Below are 13,621 nucleotides of genomic sequence, written 5' to 3'. Positions count from 1 at the left end.
CCGCCTACCTTGCACATCTTTGGGTTGTGGGGGCGAAACCCACGCAAACACGGGGAGAATGTGCAAACTCCATACGGACAGTGACCCGGGGCCGGGATCGAACCTGGGACCTCGGCCCCGTGAGGCAGCAGTGCTAACCACTGCGCCACCCTGCTGCCCTGGCTGTCATTTTTTACATATTCTTGGGATGTAGGCACCACTAACAAGGTCCATCGTTTGAGAAGTTGGCAGTGGAACCTTCTTCCTGAACGGATGCAATCCTTGAGGTGACATTTCCCTGACCGTGCAGTTTGGGAAGAAGCTCCGGGGTTTGGCCCAACAGCAATGAAGGAATGGTGGTGATATAGATCAATGCTAGGATGGCTTTTGACTTCCAGGGCTTTGGGGTTGGGGGTGGGTGGGTGCGGGAGCTGGGGTGGAGCTTGCAGATTGTGACGTTCTCATCCACTTGCTGCCCTGGTTCTTCTCTGTGGTAGAGGTGACGGGTATCGGAAGATGCTGTTGAAGCACGGAGCCTTGGCCAGTTGCTACATGGTATGGATTGGATAGAACATAGAACATAGAAAAATACAGCACAGAACAGGCCATTCAGCCCACGATGTTGTGCCGAACCTTTGTCCTAGATTAATTATAGATTATCATAGAATTTACAGTGCAGAAGGAGGCCTTTCAGCCCATTGAGTCTGCACCGGCTCTTGGAAAGAGCACCCTACCCAAACTCAACACCTCCACCCAACACCAAGGGCAATTTTGGACACGAAGGGCAATTTATCAAGGCCAATGCACCTAACCTGCACATCTTTGGACTGTGCGAGGAAACCGGAGCACCCGGAGGAAACCCACGCAGACACGGGGAGGATGTGCAGACTCCGCACAGACAGTGACCCAAGCCGGAATCGAACCTGGGACCCTGGAGCTGTGAAGCAACTGTGCTATCCACAATGCTACCGTGCTGCCCTTAAGAACAAATTAATCTACGCTATATCATTCTACCGTAATCCATGTACCTATCCAATAGCTGCTTGAAGGTCCCTAATGTTTCCGACTCAACTACTTCCACAGGCAGTGCATTCCATGCCCCCACTACTCTCTGGGTAAAGAACCTACCTCTGACATCCCCCCTATATCTTCCACCATGCACCTTGAATTTATGTCCCCTTGTAATGCTTTGTTCCACCTGGGGAAAAAGTCTCTGACTGTCTACTCCATCTATTCCCCTGATCATCTTATAAACCTCTATCAAGTCGCCCCTCATCCTTCTCCGTTCTAATGAGAAAAGGCCTAGCACCCTCAACCTTTCCTCGTAAGACCTACTCTCCATTCCAGGCAACATCCTGGTAAATCTCCTTTGCACCTTTTCCAAAGCTTCCACATCCTTCTTAAAATGAGGCGACCAGAACTGTACACAGTACTCCAAATGTGGCCTTACCAAAGTTTTGTATAGCTGCATCATCACCTCACGGCTCTTAAATTCAATCCCTCTGTTAATGAACGCTAGCACACCATAGGCATTCTTCACAGCTCTATCCACTTGAGTGGCAACTTTCAAAGATGTATGAACATAGACCTCAAGATCTCTCTGCTCCTCCACATTGCCAAGAACTCTACCGTTAACCCTGTATTCCACATTCATATTTGTCCTTCCAAAATGGACAACCTCACACTTTTCAGGGTTAAACTCCATCTGACACTTCTCAGCCCAGCTCTGCATCCTCTCTATGTCTCTTTGCAGCCGACAACAGCCCTCCTCACTATCCCCAACTCCACCAATCTTCGTAACGTCTGCAAATTTACTGACCCACCCTTCAACTCCCTCATCCAAGTCATTAATGAAAATCACAAACAGCAGAGGGCCCAGAATTGATCCCTGCGGTACGCCACTGGTAACTGGGATCCAGGCTGAATATTTGCCATCCACCACCACTCTCTGACTTCTATCGGTTAGCCAGTTCATTATCCGACTGGCCAAATTTCCCACTATCCCATGCCTCCTTACTTTCTGCATAAACCTACCATGGGGAACCTTATCAAATGCCTTACTAAAATCCATGTACACTACATCCACTGCTTTACCTTCATCTACATGCTTGGTCACCTCCTCAAAGAATTCAATAAGACTTGTAAGGCAGGACCTACCCCTCACAAATCTGTGCTGACTATCCCTAATCAAGCAGTGTCTTTCCAGATGCCCAGAAATCCTATCCTTCAGTACCCTTTCCATTACTTTGCCTATCACCGAAGTAAGACTAACTGGCCTGTAATTCCCAGGGTTATCCCTAGTCCCTTTTTTGAACAGGGGCACGACATTCGCCACTCTCAAATCCCCTGGTACCACCCCTGTTGACAGTGAGGACGAACAGATCATTGCCAACGGCTCTGCAATTTCATCTCTTGCTTCCCATAGAATCCTTGGATATATCCCGTCAGGCCCGGGGGACTTGTCTATCCTCAAGTTTTTCAAAATGCCGAACACATCTTCCTTCCTAACAAGTATTTCCTCGAGCTTACCAGTCTGTTTCACACTGTCCTCTCCAACAATATGGCCTCTCTCATATGTAAATACAGAAGAAAGGTACTCGTTCAAGACCTCTCCTATCTCTTCAGACTCAATACACAATCTCCCGCTACTGTCCTTGATCGGACCTACCCTCGCTCCAGTCATTCTCATATTTCTCACATATGTGTAATAGGCCTTGGGGTTTTCCTTGATCCTACCCACCAAAGATTGTTCATGCCCTCTCTTCGCTCTCCTAATCCCTTTCTTCAGTTACCTCCTGGCTATCTTGTATCCCTCCAGCGCCCTGTCTGAACCTTGTTTCCTCAGCCTTACATAAGTCTCCTTTTTCCTCTTAACAAGACATTCAACCTCTCTTGTCAACCATGGTTCCCTCACTCGACCATCTCTTCCCTGCCTGACAGGGACATACATATCAAGGACACATAGTACCTGTTCCTTGAACAAGTTCCACATTTCACTTGTGTCCTTCCCTGACAACCTATGTTCCCAACTTATGCACTTCAATTCTTGTCTGACAACATCGTATTTACCCTTCCCCCAATTGTAAACCTTGCCCTGTTGCACGCACCTATCCCTCTCCATTACTAAAGTGAAAGTCACAGAATTGTGGTCACTATCTCCAAAATGCTCCCCCACTAACAAATCTATCACTTGCCCTGGTTCATTACCAAGTACCAAATCCAATATTGCCTCCCCTCTGGTCGGACAATCTACATACTGTGTTAGAAAAGCTTCCTGGACACACTGCACCCCATCCAAACTATTTGATCTAAAGTCTCCACTCAATGTTTGGGAAGTTGAAGTCACCCATGACTACTACCCTGTGACTTCTGCACCTATCCAAAATCTGTTTCCCAATCTGTTCCTCCACATCTCTGCTACTATTGGGGGGCCTATAGAAAACTTCTAACAAGGTGACTGCTCCTTTCCTATTTCTGACTTCAACCCATACTACCTCAGTAGGCAGATACTCCTCGAACTGCCTTTCTGCAGCTGTTATACTATCTCTAATTAACAATGCCACCCCCCCCCCACCTCTTTTACCACCCTCCCTAATCTTATTGAAACATCTATAACCAGGGACCTCCAACAACCATTTCTGCCCCTCTTCTATCCAAGTTTCCGTGATGGCCACCACATCATAGTCCCAAGTACCGATCCATGCCTTAAGTTCACCCACCTTATTCCTGATGCTTCTTGCGTTGAAGTATACACACTTCAACCCATCTCCGTGCCTGCAAGTACTCGCCTTTGTCAGTATTCCCTTCCCCACTGCCTCACTACACGCTTTGGCGTCCTGAATATCGGCTAGCTTAGTTGCTGGACTACAAATCCGGTTCCCATTCCCCTGCCAAATTAGTTTAAACCCTCCCGAAGAGTACTAGAAAACCTCCCTCCCAGGATATTGGTGCCCCTCTGGTTCAGATGCAACCCGTCCTGCTTGTACAGGTCCCACCTTCCCCAGAATGCGCTCCAATTATCCAAATACCTGAAGCCCTCCCTCCTACACCATTCCTGCAGCCACGTGTTCAGCTGCCCTCTTTCCCTATTCCTAGCCTCGCTATCACGTGGCACCGGCAACAAACCAGAGATGACAACTCTGTCTGTCCTGGCTTTTAACTTCCAGCCTAACTCCCTAAACTCGTTTATTACCTCCACACCCCTTTTCCTACCTATGTCGTTGGTACCAATGTGCACCACGAGTTCTGGCTGCTCCCCCTACCCCTTAAGGATCCTGAAGGCACGATCCGAGACATCCCTGGCCCTGGCACCCGGGAGGCAACATACCTTCCGGGAGTCTCGCTCGCGACCACAGAATCTCTTATCTATTCCCCTAACCATTGAATCTCCTACTACTATTGCTTTTCTATTTTCCCCCCTTCCCTTCTGAGCCCCAGAGCCAGTCTCAGTGCCAGAGACCAGGCCGCTAGGGCCTTCCCCGGTAGGTCATCCCCCCCAACAGCATCCAAAATGGTATACTTGTTTTGAAGGGGAATGGCCACGAGGGATCCCTGAACTGTCTGCCTGTTTGTTTTTTTCCCCCTGACTGTAACCCAGCTATTCTTGTCCTGTACCTTGGGTGTGGTTACCTCCCTGTAACTCTTCTCAATCACCCCCTCTGCCTCCCGGATGATCCGAAGTTCATCCAGCTTCAGCTCCAGTTCCCTAAGACGGTCTTTAAGGAGCTGGAGTTGGGTGCACTTCCCGCAGGTATAGTCAGCGGGGACGCCTGTGGTATCCCTCACCACCCACATCCTACAGGAGGAGCATGCAACTGGCCTAGCCTCCATCCCCTCTTACCTTACAGAATATAGCTGCCCTGTGGACCAACTGGACCTCCGCCCTCCGACTCTGCTCCCGGTCAGCTGCACTCTCTGCAAACTTCCAGCTCCCTTCTCGCTCTTTGAGGAAATGTAGGAAATGGAAATGAAAGGAGCATCTTACTCCCTCCTCACCTAACTCCCTCAGTCACCAAACTCTCACTATAGCACTCAAATGCACCAAATTCAGCACTCCCTCAGTCACCAAACTCTCACTAGAGCACTCAAATGCACCAAATTCAGCACTCAGTGCAAACAAAGTCTGCACTGTAGGGGATCACTTTTATACTGTGAATAGCAGCCACTGTACGCCAGTTGTGGAGGGGATGACTGTTCAAGCCATTGGTGTGGCACTACTCAACAGTAAATGACAGAACCCTTCAGAGTATTGACAGGCAGAGGGATCTGGTTGTACAGGTCCACAGGTCACTGAAAGTGGAGAAGGTAGGTGGAGAAGGTAGTCAAGAAGGCATACGGCATGCTTGCCTTCATCGGCCAGGGCCTTGATTATAAGAATTGGCAAGTCATGCTGCAGCTGTATCGAACCTTAGTTAGGACACACTTGGAATATAGTGTTCAATTCTGGTCGCCTCACTACCAGAAGGATGTGGATGCTTTGGAGAGGGTGCAGAAGAGGTTTACCAGGACGTTGCCTGGCATGGAGGGCATTAGCTATGAGGAGAAGTTGGATAAACTTGGTTTGTTCTCACTGGAACGACGGGGGTTGAGAGGCGATGTGATAGAGGTCTGCAAGATTATGAGGGGAAGAGTCAATTACTAGGGGACATAGTTGTCATGTTGTAAGACATCTTACTGTGCCTACCTCAGTCCAATGCCAGCATCTCCACATCATAGGGGACATAGGTTTAAGGTGAGAGGGGCAAGGTTTAGAGTAGATGTACGAGGCAAGTCTTTTACACAGAGGGTAGTGGGTGCCTGGAACTCGCTACCGGAGGAGGTGGTGGAAGCAGGGACGATAGTGACATTTAAGGGGCATCTTGACAAATACATGAATAGGATGGGAATATAAGAACATAAGAACTAGGAACAGGAGTAGGCCATCTGGCCCCTCGAGCCTGCTCCACCACTTAATGAGATCATGGCTGATCTTTGTGGACTCAGCTCCACTCTCCGGCCTGTACACCATATCCCCGAATCCCTTTATTCTTTAGAAAGGTATCTATCTTTTTCTTAAAAACGTTTACAGAAGGAGCCTCAACTGCTTCACTGGGCAAGGAATTCCAGAGATTCACAACCCTTTGGGTGAAGAAGTTCCTCCTACACTCTGTCCTAAATCTACTTCCCCTTATTTTGAGGCTATGCCCCCTAGTTCTGTTTTCCTCGACCAGTGGAAACAACCTGCCCGCATCTATCCTATCTATTCCCTTCATAATTTTATATGTTTCAATAAGATCCCCCCGCATCCTTCTAAACCCCAATGAGTACAGTCCCAGTCTACTCAACCTCTCGTCATAATCTAATCCCCTCAACTCTGGGATCAACCTAGTGAATCTCCTCTGCACTCCCTCCAGTGCCAATATGTCCTTTCTCAGGTAAGGAGACCATAACTGAACACAATACTCCAGATGCGGCCTCACCAACACCCTATACAATTGCAGCATAACCTCACTAGTCTTGAACTCCATCCCTCTAGCAATGAAAGACAAAACTCGATTAGCCTTCTTAATCACCTGTTGCACCTGCACACCAACTTTTTGCGACTCGTGCACCAGCACACCCAGGTCCCTCTGCACAGCAGCATGTTTTAACATCTCACCGTTTAAATAATAATCCATTCTGCTGTTATTCCTCCCAAAATGGATAGCCTCACACTTGGCAACATTGAATTCCATCTGCCAGACCCTAGCCCATTCACCTAACCTATCCAAATCCTTCTGCAGACTTCCGGTATCCTCTGCCCTTTTTGCTTTACCACTCATCTTAGTGTGTCTGCAAACTTTGACACACTGCACTTGGTCCCCAACTCCAAATCGTCGATGTAAATTGTGAACAACTGCTGGCCCAACACTGATCCTTGAGGGACCCCACTAGTTACAGGTTGCCAACCAGAGAAACACCCATTTATCCCCACTCTCTGCTTTCTGTTAGTTAACCAATCCTCTACCCATGCTACCACTTTACCCTCAATGCCATGCATCTTTAGTTTATGCAGCAACCTTTTGTGTGGCACCTTGTCAAAAGCTTTCTGGAAATCCAGATATACCATATCCATTGGCTCCCCGTAGAGGGATACGGACCTCGGAGGTGTAGAATGTTTTCGTTTCGACAGGCAGCATGGTCGGCGCAGGCTTGGAGGGCCGAAGGGCCTGTTCCTGTGCTGTACTTTTCTTTGTTCTTTGTTCTTATTAGTACCTGTACAGGAATAACATATCCAGTTGGGAGAGGAAGAGTCTGAACCTGTTAGAATTCAAAGTTAACAAAGTTTGCATTTATCACCTTTCATAACCTTGTCCCAAAAAGCTTTACAGCCGATGAGGTAGTTTCGAAGTGTAGTCACTGTTGTAATGTAAGCTCCCACAAGCTAAGGGTGATAATAGTCAGAGCATATTAGGTACTAGGCAATGGATAAATATTGGATGAAATACTGGGGTCAGAATTCTCCTTCGAGCGGTACAGGAATTGGTTTGAAAGCTCCTTGAAAGGCAGCACCTCCGACAATGCAGAACATCCTACATTCCACACTGGAGTATCAGTACAGAGTATAGACTGAAGTCCTGCAGTGAAGGATTTGAACCCCCAAACGTCCTGGCTCAGAGGTAAGAATGCTACCGACTGAGCTCTCGTTGGTCAGCTTTCCGTGGTGTGGTACTGATAGCTGACATAACCCTCTTACTAAGCCCACACCTGGAAAAGGTTGAGTGGAGGTGAACACTCTGGGCTAATAACAAAGTCGCAATGAATAATGTGCAGTTTACAAAGGAGACAATTAACCCTCGCCATCCCATTGGGGGCGGGTGTAGGCCCACCTCTGCCTTCCCTGCCCTTCTCTTGATGATGTGGAGATGCCGGTGTTGGACTGGGGTGGGCTCAGTAAGAAGTCTTACAACACCAGGTTAAAGTCCAGCAGGGTTTGTTTCGAATCACTAGCTTTCGGAGCACTGCTTCACCTTCATATTGATTCACCTGAGGAAGGAGCAGTGCTCCGAAAGCTAGTGTTTGAAACAAACCTGTTGGACTTTAACCTGGTGTTGTAAAACCTCTTCTCTTGATGTGAAAGATTCATTCTTTTGAAGTACCGGCTGTTTCTTGTTCTTGGATTTTAACCCATTCATCCTGCTTCCTCCCCCTTAGCCTATTTGATGCAGTTTACTCCTTGATTCAGAATAAAATCCATCGGCTACCAGTCATCGACCCTGTGTCCGGGAACGTGCTCTACATCCTGACACACAAACGCATCCTGAAATATTTCCACCTCTTTGTAAGTTTCTCATCTGCATTGTGTTCGGAGATAAGTACGGGATCCGTGAAAGCCTATCCTTTTCGTTCAAAGTTGGGAGGAAATTGTTTATGGGGCTGAGAAGGTTAAGGGGAGCTTTTAACGAGATGTTCAAGATTGTGAAGAGTTAGCACGGTGGCGCAGTGGGTTAGCCCTGCTGCCTCACGGCACCGAGGTCCCAGGTTCGATCCCGGCTCTGGGTCACTGTCTGTGTGGAGTTTGCACATTCTCCCCGTGTTTGCGTGGGTTTCGCCCCCACAACCCGAAAGATGTGCAGGCCAGGTGGGTTGGCCATGCTAAATTGCCCCGTAATTGGAAAAAATGAATTGGGTACTCTCAAGAAAAAAATTGTGAAGAGTTTGATAGAAGGCGTAATTAGCAACAGTTTTCATTGGTAAGCAGGGGATACAGACTTTTTCCTTCTTTCACGGGATGTGGTCATCTCTGGCAAGGCCCGTATTTGTTGCCCATCCTCAATTGCCCCATGAATTGAGTGGTTTGCTGTGGGTCTGAATTCACATGTAGGCCAGACCAGGTGAGGTTTGAGGATTTCCCTCTCTAAAGGGCATTAGTAAACCAAATGGGTCTTTACGACGATAGTTTTGCGGCTCCTTATATTGAAAAAAATGAAATGAAAATCGCTTATTGTCACAAGTAGGCTTCAAATGGAGTTACTGTGAAAAGCCCCTAGTCGCCACATTCCGGCACCGGTTCAGGGAGGCTGTTACGTGATTCGAACCGTGCTGCTGGCCTGCCTTCAAAGCCAGCGATTTAGCCCTGTGCTAAACAGCCCCTCCCCGATTTATAACTGAATTCAAAGTCCTCCAGTTGCCACGGTGGAATTTGAACCTTTGTTCCCAGTCAGTAGCCTGGGTTGCTGGATTACTGAGTCCGTCCATGAATGACTCAGAAAAATAACCAGAGGGCAGATGAGGAAAGTATTTTCCTACAGCAAGTTGTGACCTGGACGTGCTTTCTGAAAGGACGGTGGGGAAGCAGATTCCAATGGGAGTTGGATAAATTGCGTGAAAAGTAGCGATTTGTAGAGATATTGAGAAAGAAGAGCTGAGTAGGACTAATTAAATATCTCTTTCAAAGAGCTGTCACAGGCATGGCGGGTTCAATGACTTTGGCTACACTGGACAATTCCGTGTTTCATTACAATTGGAGCAGGAATAAGAACATTGATCTTGGGGATGGGGCCATTTTGGTCCACCAACCCTACTTCACCATTCAACAAGGCCATAGCTTACCTTCCACCTCAGCTCCACCGTCCCGCCCGATCCCCACATCCCCTTGGTGACTAAATATCCATCGATCTTTGTTGTTAACCACACTTAAGGATTGAGGATCAACAGCTCTCCCAGGTAGAGAATTCCAACAACACCCGCCCTCACCTCCATCCTAAACGGTCAACCAATTAATCTACTGTGACCCGTGTTCTAAATTCGCCTGCCAGGGGAAACATTTTCTCACATCAAGACCCTGCAGAATTAAAGTGTTTAAATGATATCACCTCTCATTCTGCTAAACGCCAGGGAATATAGGCCCAATCTACTCAATCTCTCCCCATAGGACAATTTCCTCATCTGAGGAAGCATGGTGAACATTTTTGTTACACCCCCTCTAGGGCAAATCTATCCATAAGACTTTCGGGTGGGGGGGGGGGGGGGGCGTTGACAGGGTAGATACCGAGAAGATGTTTCTCCTTGTGGGAGAGTCGAGGACCAGAGGGCAGAATCTCAGAGTAAGGGGGTCGTCCATTTCAGACACAGATGAGGAGGAATTTCTTCTTTCAGAGGGTAGTGAATCTGTGGAATTCTTTACCGCAGAGAGCAGTAGAGGCTGGGTCGTTAAGAATGTTCAGAGCTGAGATGGACAGATTTTTAATCAGGGAATGAAGGGTTATGGGGATAAGGCGGGAAAGTAGAGTTGAGGATTTTACATCAGATCAACCATGATCTGGGGCTGGTTTAGCACACTGGGCTAAATCGCTGGCTTTTAAAGCAGACCAAGGCAGGCTAGCAGCGTGGTTCAATTCCTGTATCAGCCTCCCCGAACAGGTGCCGGAATGTGGTGACTAGGGGCTTTTCACAGTAACTTCATTTGAAGCCTACTTGTGACAATAAGTGATTTTCATTTCATTTCATGATCCCATTGAATGGTGGAGCAGATTCAATGGGCCGAATGGCTTCTGTTCCTCTATCTTTTGGTCTCCTGGTCTAATATAAGAAGTAAGAGCAGGACAAGTTTCTCTCTCAGCAACATAAAGGGATAATGGAACAAGGGACCAAGACCCTGATCAACTTTTAAGGACAGTTTAATGGAAGAGAGAGAGGTGGAAAGGTTCGGAGGAAGAACCCCAGAACTTAGGGTGCAAGCAGCTGAAGCGGTCGCCGCAATGGTGGAACAGTTAAAATTGGAGATGGGCAATAGGGCAGATATGGGAGGTGGCGGAGAAATCCTGGGGTGTTGTAGGGCTGGTGGTGGTGATTGGGAGGGAGAGGGGGTGGTCATGGAAAGGATGAGGATTTTAAAATTGAAGCATTGCCAGATCAAGAGTCAATGTAGGTCAGTGAACACGGGATGGTGGGTGAACAGGAATTGGTGCAAGTTAGGATATAGGTATCAGAATTTCAGAACAGCTCCAGCTTATCATAGATTACCATAGAATTTACAGTGCAGAAGGAGGCCATTCGGCCCATCGGGTCTGCACCAGCTCTTGGAAAGAGCACCCTACCCAAGGTCAACACCTCCACCCTATCCCCATAACCCAGTAACCCCACCCAATACTAAGGGCAATTTTGGACACTAAGAGCAATTTATCACGGCCAATCCACCTAACCTGCACATCTTTGGACTGTGGGAGGAAACTGGAGCACCCGGAGGAAACCCACGCACACACGGGGAGGATGTGCAGACTCCGCACAGACAGTGACCCAAGCCGGAATCAAACCTGGGACCCTGGAGCTGTGAAGCAATTGTGCTATCCACAATGCTACCATGTTGCCCTTATTTAGACAGATATGTATTAGCCACATTCTGGAGATAGTGTAGATAGAAACTAGCTTAAATCATCTTAAATGCGGAGATTAGATCACCCCTCAATCTGTTAAACCCTGACTGAGGTTCATTAACTCAGACCAGGAATTGGAAATGAATCTTTCAGGGACTGTGTCGACTCAGTCTATTACATTTGATCTAATTTTAAGTTTATTTTAAAATCTTTTTTCATTCATTCACGGGATGTGGGTGGCGCTGGTTGGGCGCTGGTTGGGCGCTGGTTGGGCGCTGGTTGGGCGCTGGTTGGGCGCTGGTTGGGCGCTGGTTGGGCGCTGGTTGGGCGCTGGTTGGGTGCTGGTTGGGCGCTGGTTGGGTGCTGGTTGGGCGCTGGTTGGGTGCTGGTTGGGCGCTGGTTGGGCGCTGGTTGGGTGCTGGTTGGGCCAGCAGCCATTGTCCAGATGGTGGTGATGAGCCATCTTTTTGAACCGCTGCAGTCCACATGGTGTAGGTACACCCCCAGTGCTGTTAGGGAGGGAGTTCCAGGATTTTGACCCAGCGACAGTGAAGGAACGGCCGATATATTTCCCAAGTCAGGATGGTGAGTGGCTTGGAGGGGAATTTCCAAGTGGTGGGGTTCCCAGGTATCTGCTGCCCATTGTCCCTTCTAGACGGGTAGCAGTTGTGGGTTTGGAAGGTGCTGCCTTTCCGCTCTGACAATACCCATTTGGCTGACCTCCCTTGCGTTTCCCTTTGCCCCCAGGCCTCGAAGCTCCCCAAGCCGAGCTTCATGAAGAAGACACTTCAGGAGCTTGGAATTGGAACGTACAAAGATGTGGCTCTGATAGAGGAGACATCATCGGTTTACCAAGCACTCGGGGTCTTTGTGGCAAGAAGGGTGTCCGCTCTCCCCGTGGTTAACAATCTGGGTAAGTGATAGGGTGGCATTGGATGGGACCATGGGGTTTGAGGGATGAATGAATGTTGGCCCTGGCATGGCAGACATAGTAAAGAGAGCAGAATTGGGCTTACTGAACTGCTATAGCTGAGCTGTTGAATTTGGAGGGAATTTAACCTGCAGAGGTGCATGCGATGCTTTGCAACCATTCACTCGCAAAAGGCAATGAAGGGTCAATTGAAGTTTTCATGATTGAGATTTTAAGGTTTTCATTTTGCAGAGGAGATTCACTCGGTTGATTCCGTAGTTGAGAGGATTAGCTTATGAGGAGAGTCTAAGTAGACTGGGACTATACTCACTGGAATTTAGAAGAATGTGGGGGGGATCTTATAGAAACAAGGAGGTTGTTTCCACTGGCGGGTGAAACTAGGACTGGAGGGCATAGCCTCAAAATAAAAGGGGAGCAGATTTAGGACTGAGTTGAAGAGGAACATCTTCACCCAAAGGGTCGTGAATCTGTGGAATTCCGTGCCCGGTGAAGCAGTTCAGGCTCCCTCATTGAATATTTTGAAGGCAAAGGTAGATTTTTGAACAGTAAAGGGATAAAAGGTTACGGTGAGCGGGCGGGTAAGTGGAGCTGAGTCCACAAAAAGATCAACCGTGTTCTCATTGAATGGTGGAGCAGGCTCGAGGGGCCAGATGGCCTACTCCTGCTCCTAGTTCTTATGTTCTAATGTTCTCATGTGGAGTTGTGGGTAACTGGGATTGAAGTATAGATTAGCCATGATCAAATGAAATGTTGTAGCGGGTTGGTGGGGTTGAATGGTGATGTGAGGACATTGTGAGTTCAAGTCCCACTTGAGAGTTTGCATTCCTTCCTGGGATCTGCGCCTCGCTGGCAAGGGCAGTGTATGTTGCCCACACCTTCTTGCCTTTGAACTAAGTGGGTTGCTGGACCATTCAGAGGATTGCAGTGGCCGTGGAGTCACATTTAGGCCAGACTGGTTAAGGACGGCAGATTTCCTTCGCTGAAGGATATCAGTGAACCCGATGGGGTTTCACGAGAATCATTGATAGTTTTATGGTCACAATTACTGAGGTCAGCTTTATATTCCAAAAATTTAGAAAAAACCCTGGTGGGATTTGGACCCACGCCCCCAAAAGATTATCCTGGCCCTCTCAATTACCAGTCCAGGGACATTACCATTGCACCATCATCTCCCCTAAGACATGAGAAATTCTAGGCAGGCACTCCCAGTACAGTACTGAGTGAGAGTACTGTCTGGGCAGTGGTTCCATTTTGGGGATAAGGCTCAAACTGCCCTCCCAGGCGGATGTGTAAGATCCTCCGGCCACTATTTTGAAGATGAGCATAGGGTCCCTCAACCAGCATGGCTGAGAGAAGCACATCTGACCATTGATCTCAT

At 48.2% G+C, this 13,621-nt stretch overlaps 1 protein-coding gene across 3 annotated transcripts in view; it reads left to right on the top strand.

Moving 5' to 3' along the window:
* prkag3a (protein kinase, AMP-activated, gamma 3a non-catalytic subunit) overlaps positions 1–13,621 on the top strand; it is a 112,020-nt gene that overhangs the window by 72,812 nt on the left and 25,587 nt on the right. For all 3 annotated transcript variants that reach the window (XM_072469417.1, XM_072469427.1, XM_072469437.1), the window contains exons 8-9: positions 8,152–8,278; positions 12,060–12,225. In XM_072469417.1, coding sequence (XP_072325518.1) covers positions 8,152–8,278; positions 12,060–12,225 — 293 coding nt within the window. The remainder of the gene's footprint in view (positions 1–8,151; positions 8,279–12,059; positions 12,226–13,621) is intronic.

The sequence above is a fragment of the Scyliorhinus torazame genome, chromosome 2 (assembly GCF_047496885.1).
Source record: "Scyliorhinus torazame isolate Kashiwa2021f chromosome 2, sScyTor2.1, whole genome shotgun sequence".
Classification (NCBI taxonomy): Eukaryota; Metazoa; Chordata; class Chondrichthyes; order Carcharhiniformes; family Scyliorhinidae; genus Scyliorhinus; species Scyliorhinus torazame.
This window is presented reverse-complemented; position numbering and strand designations above follow the sequence as displayed.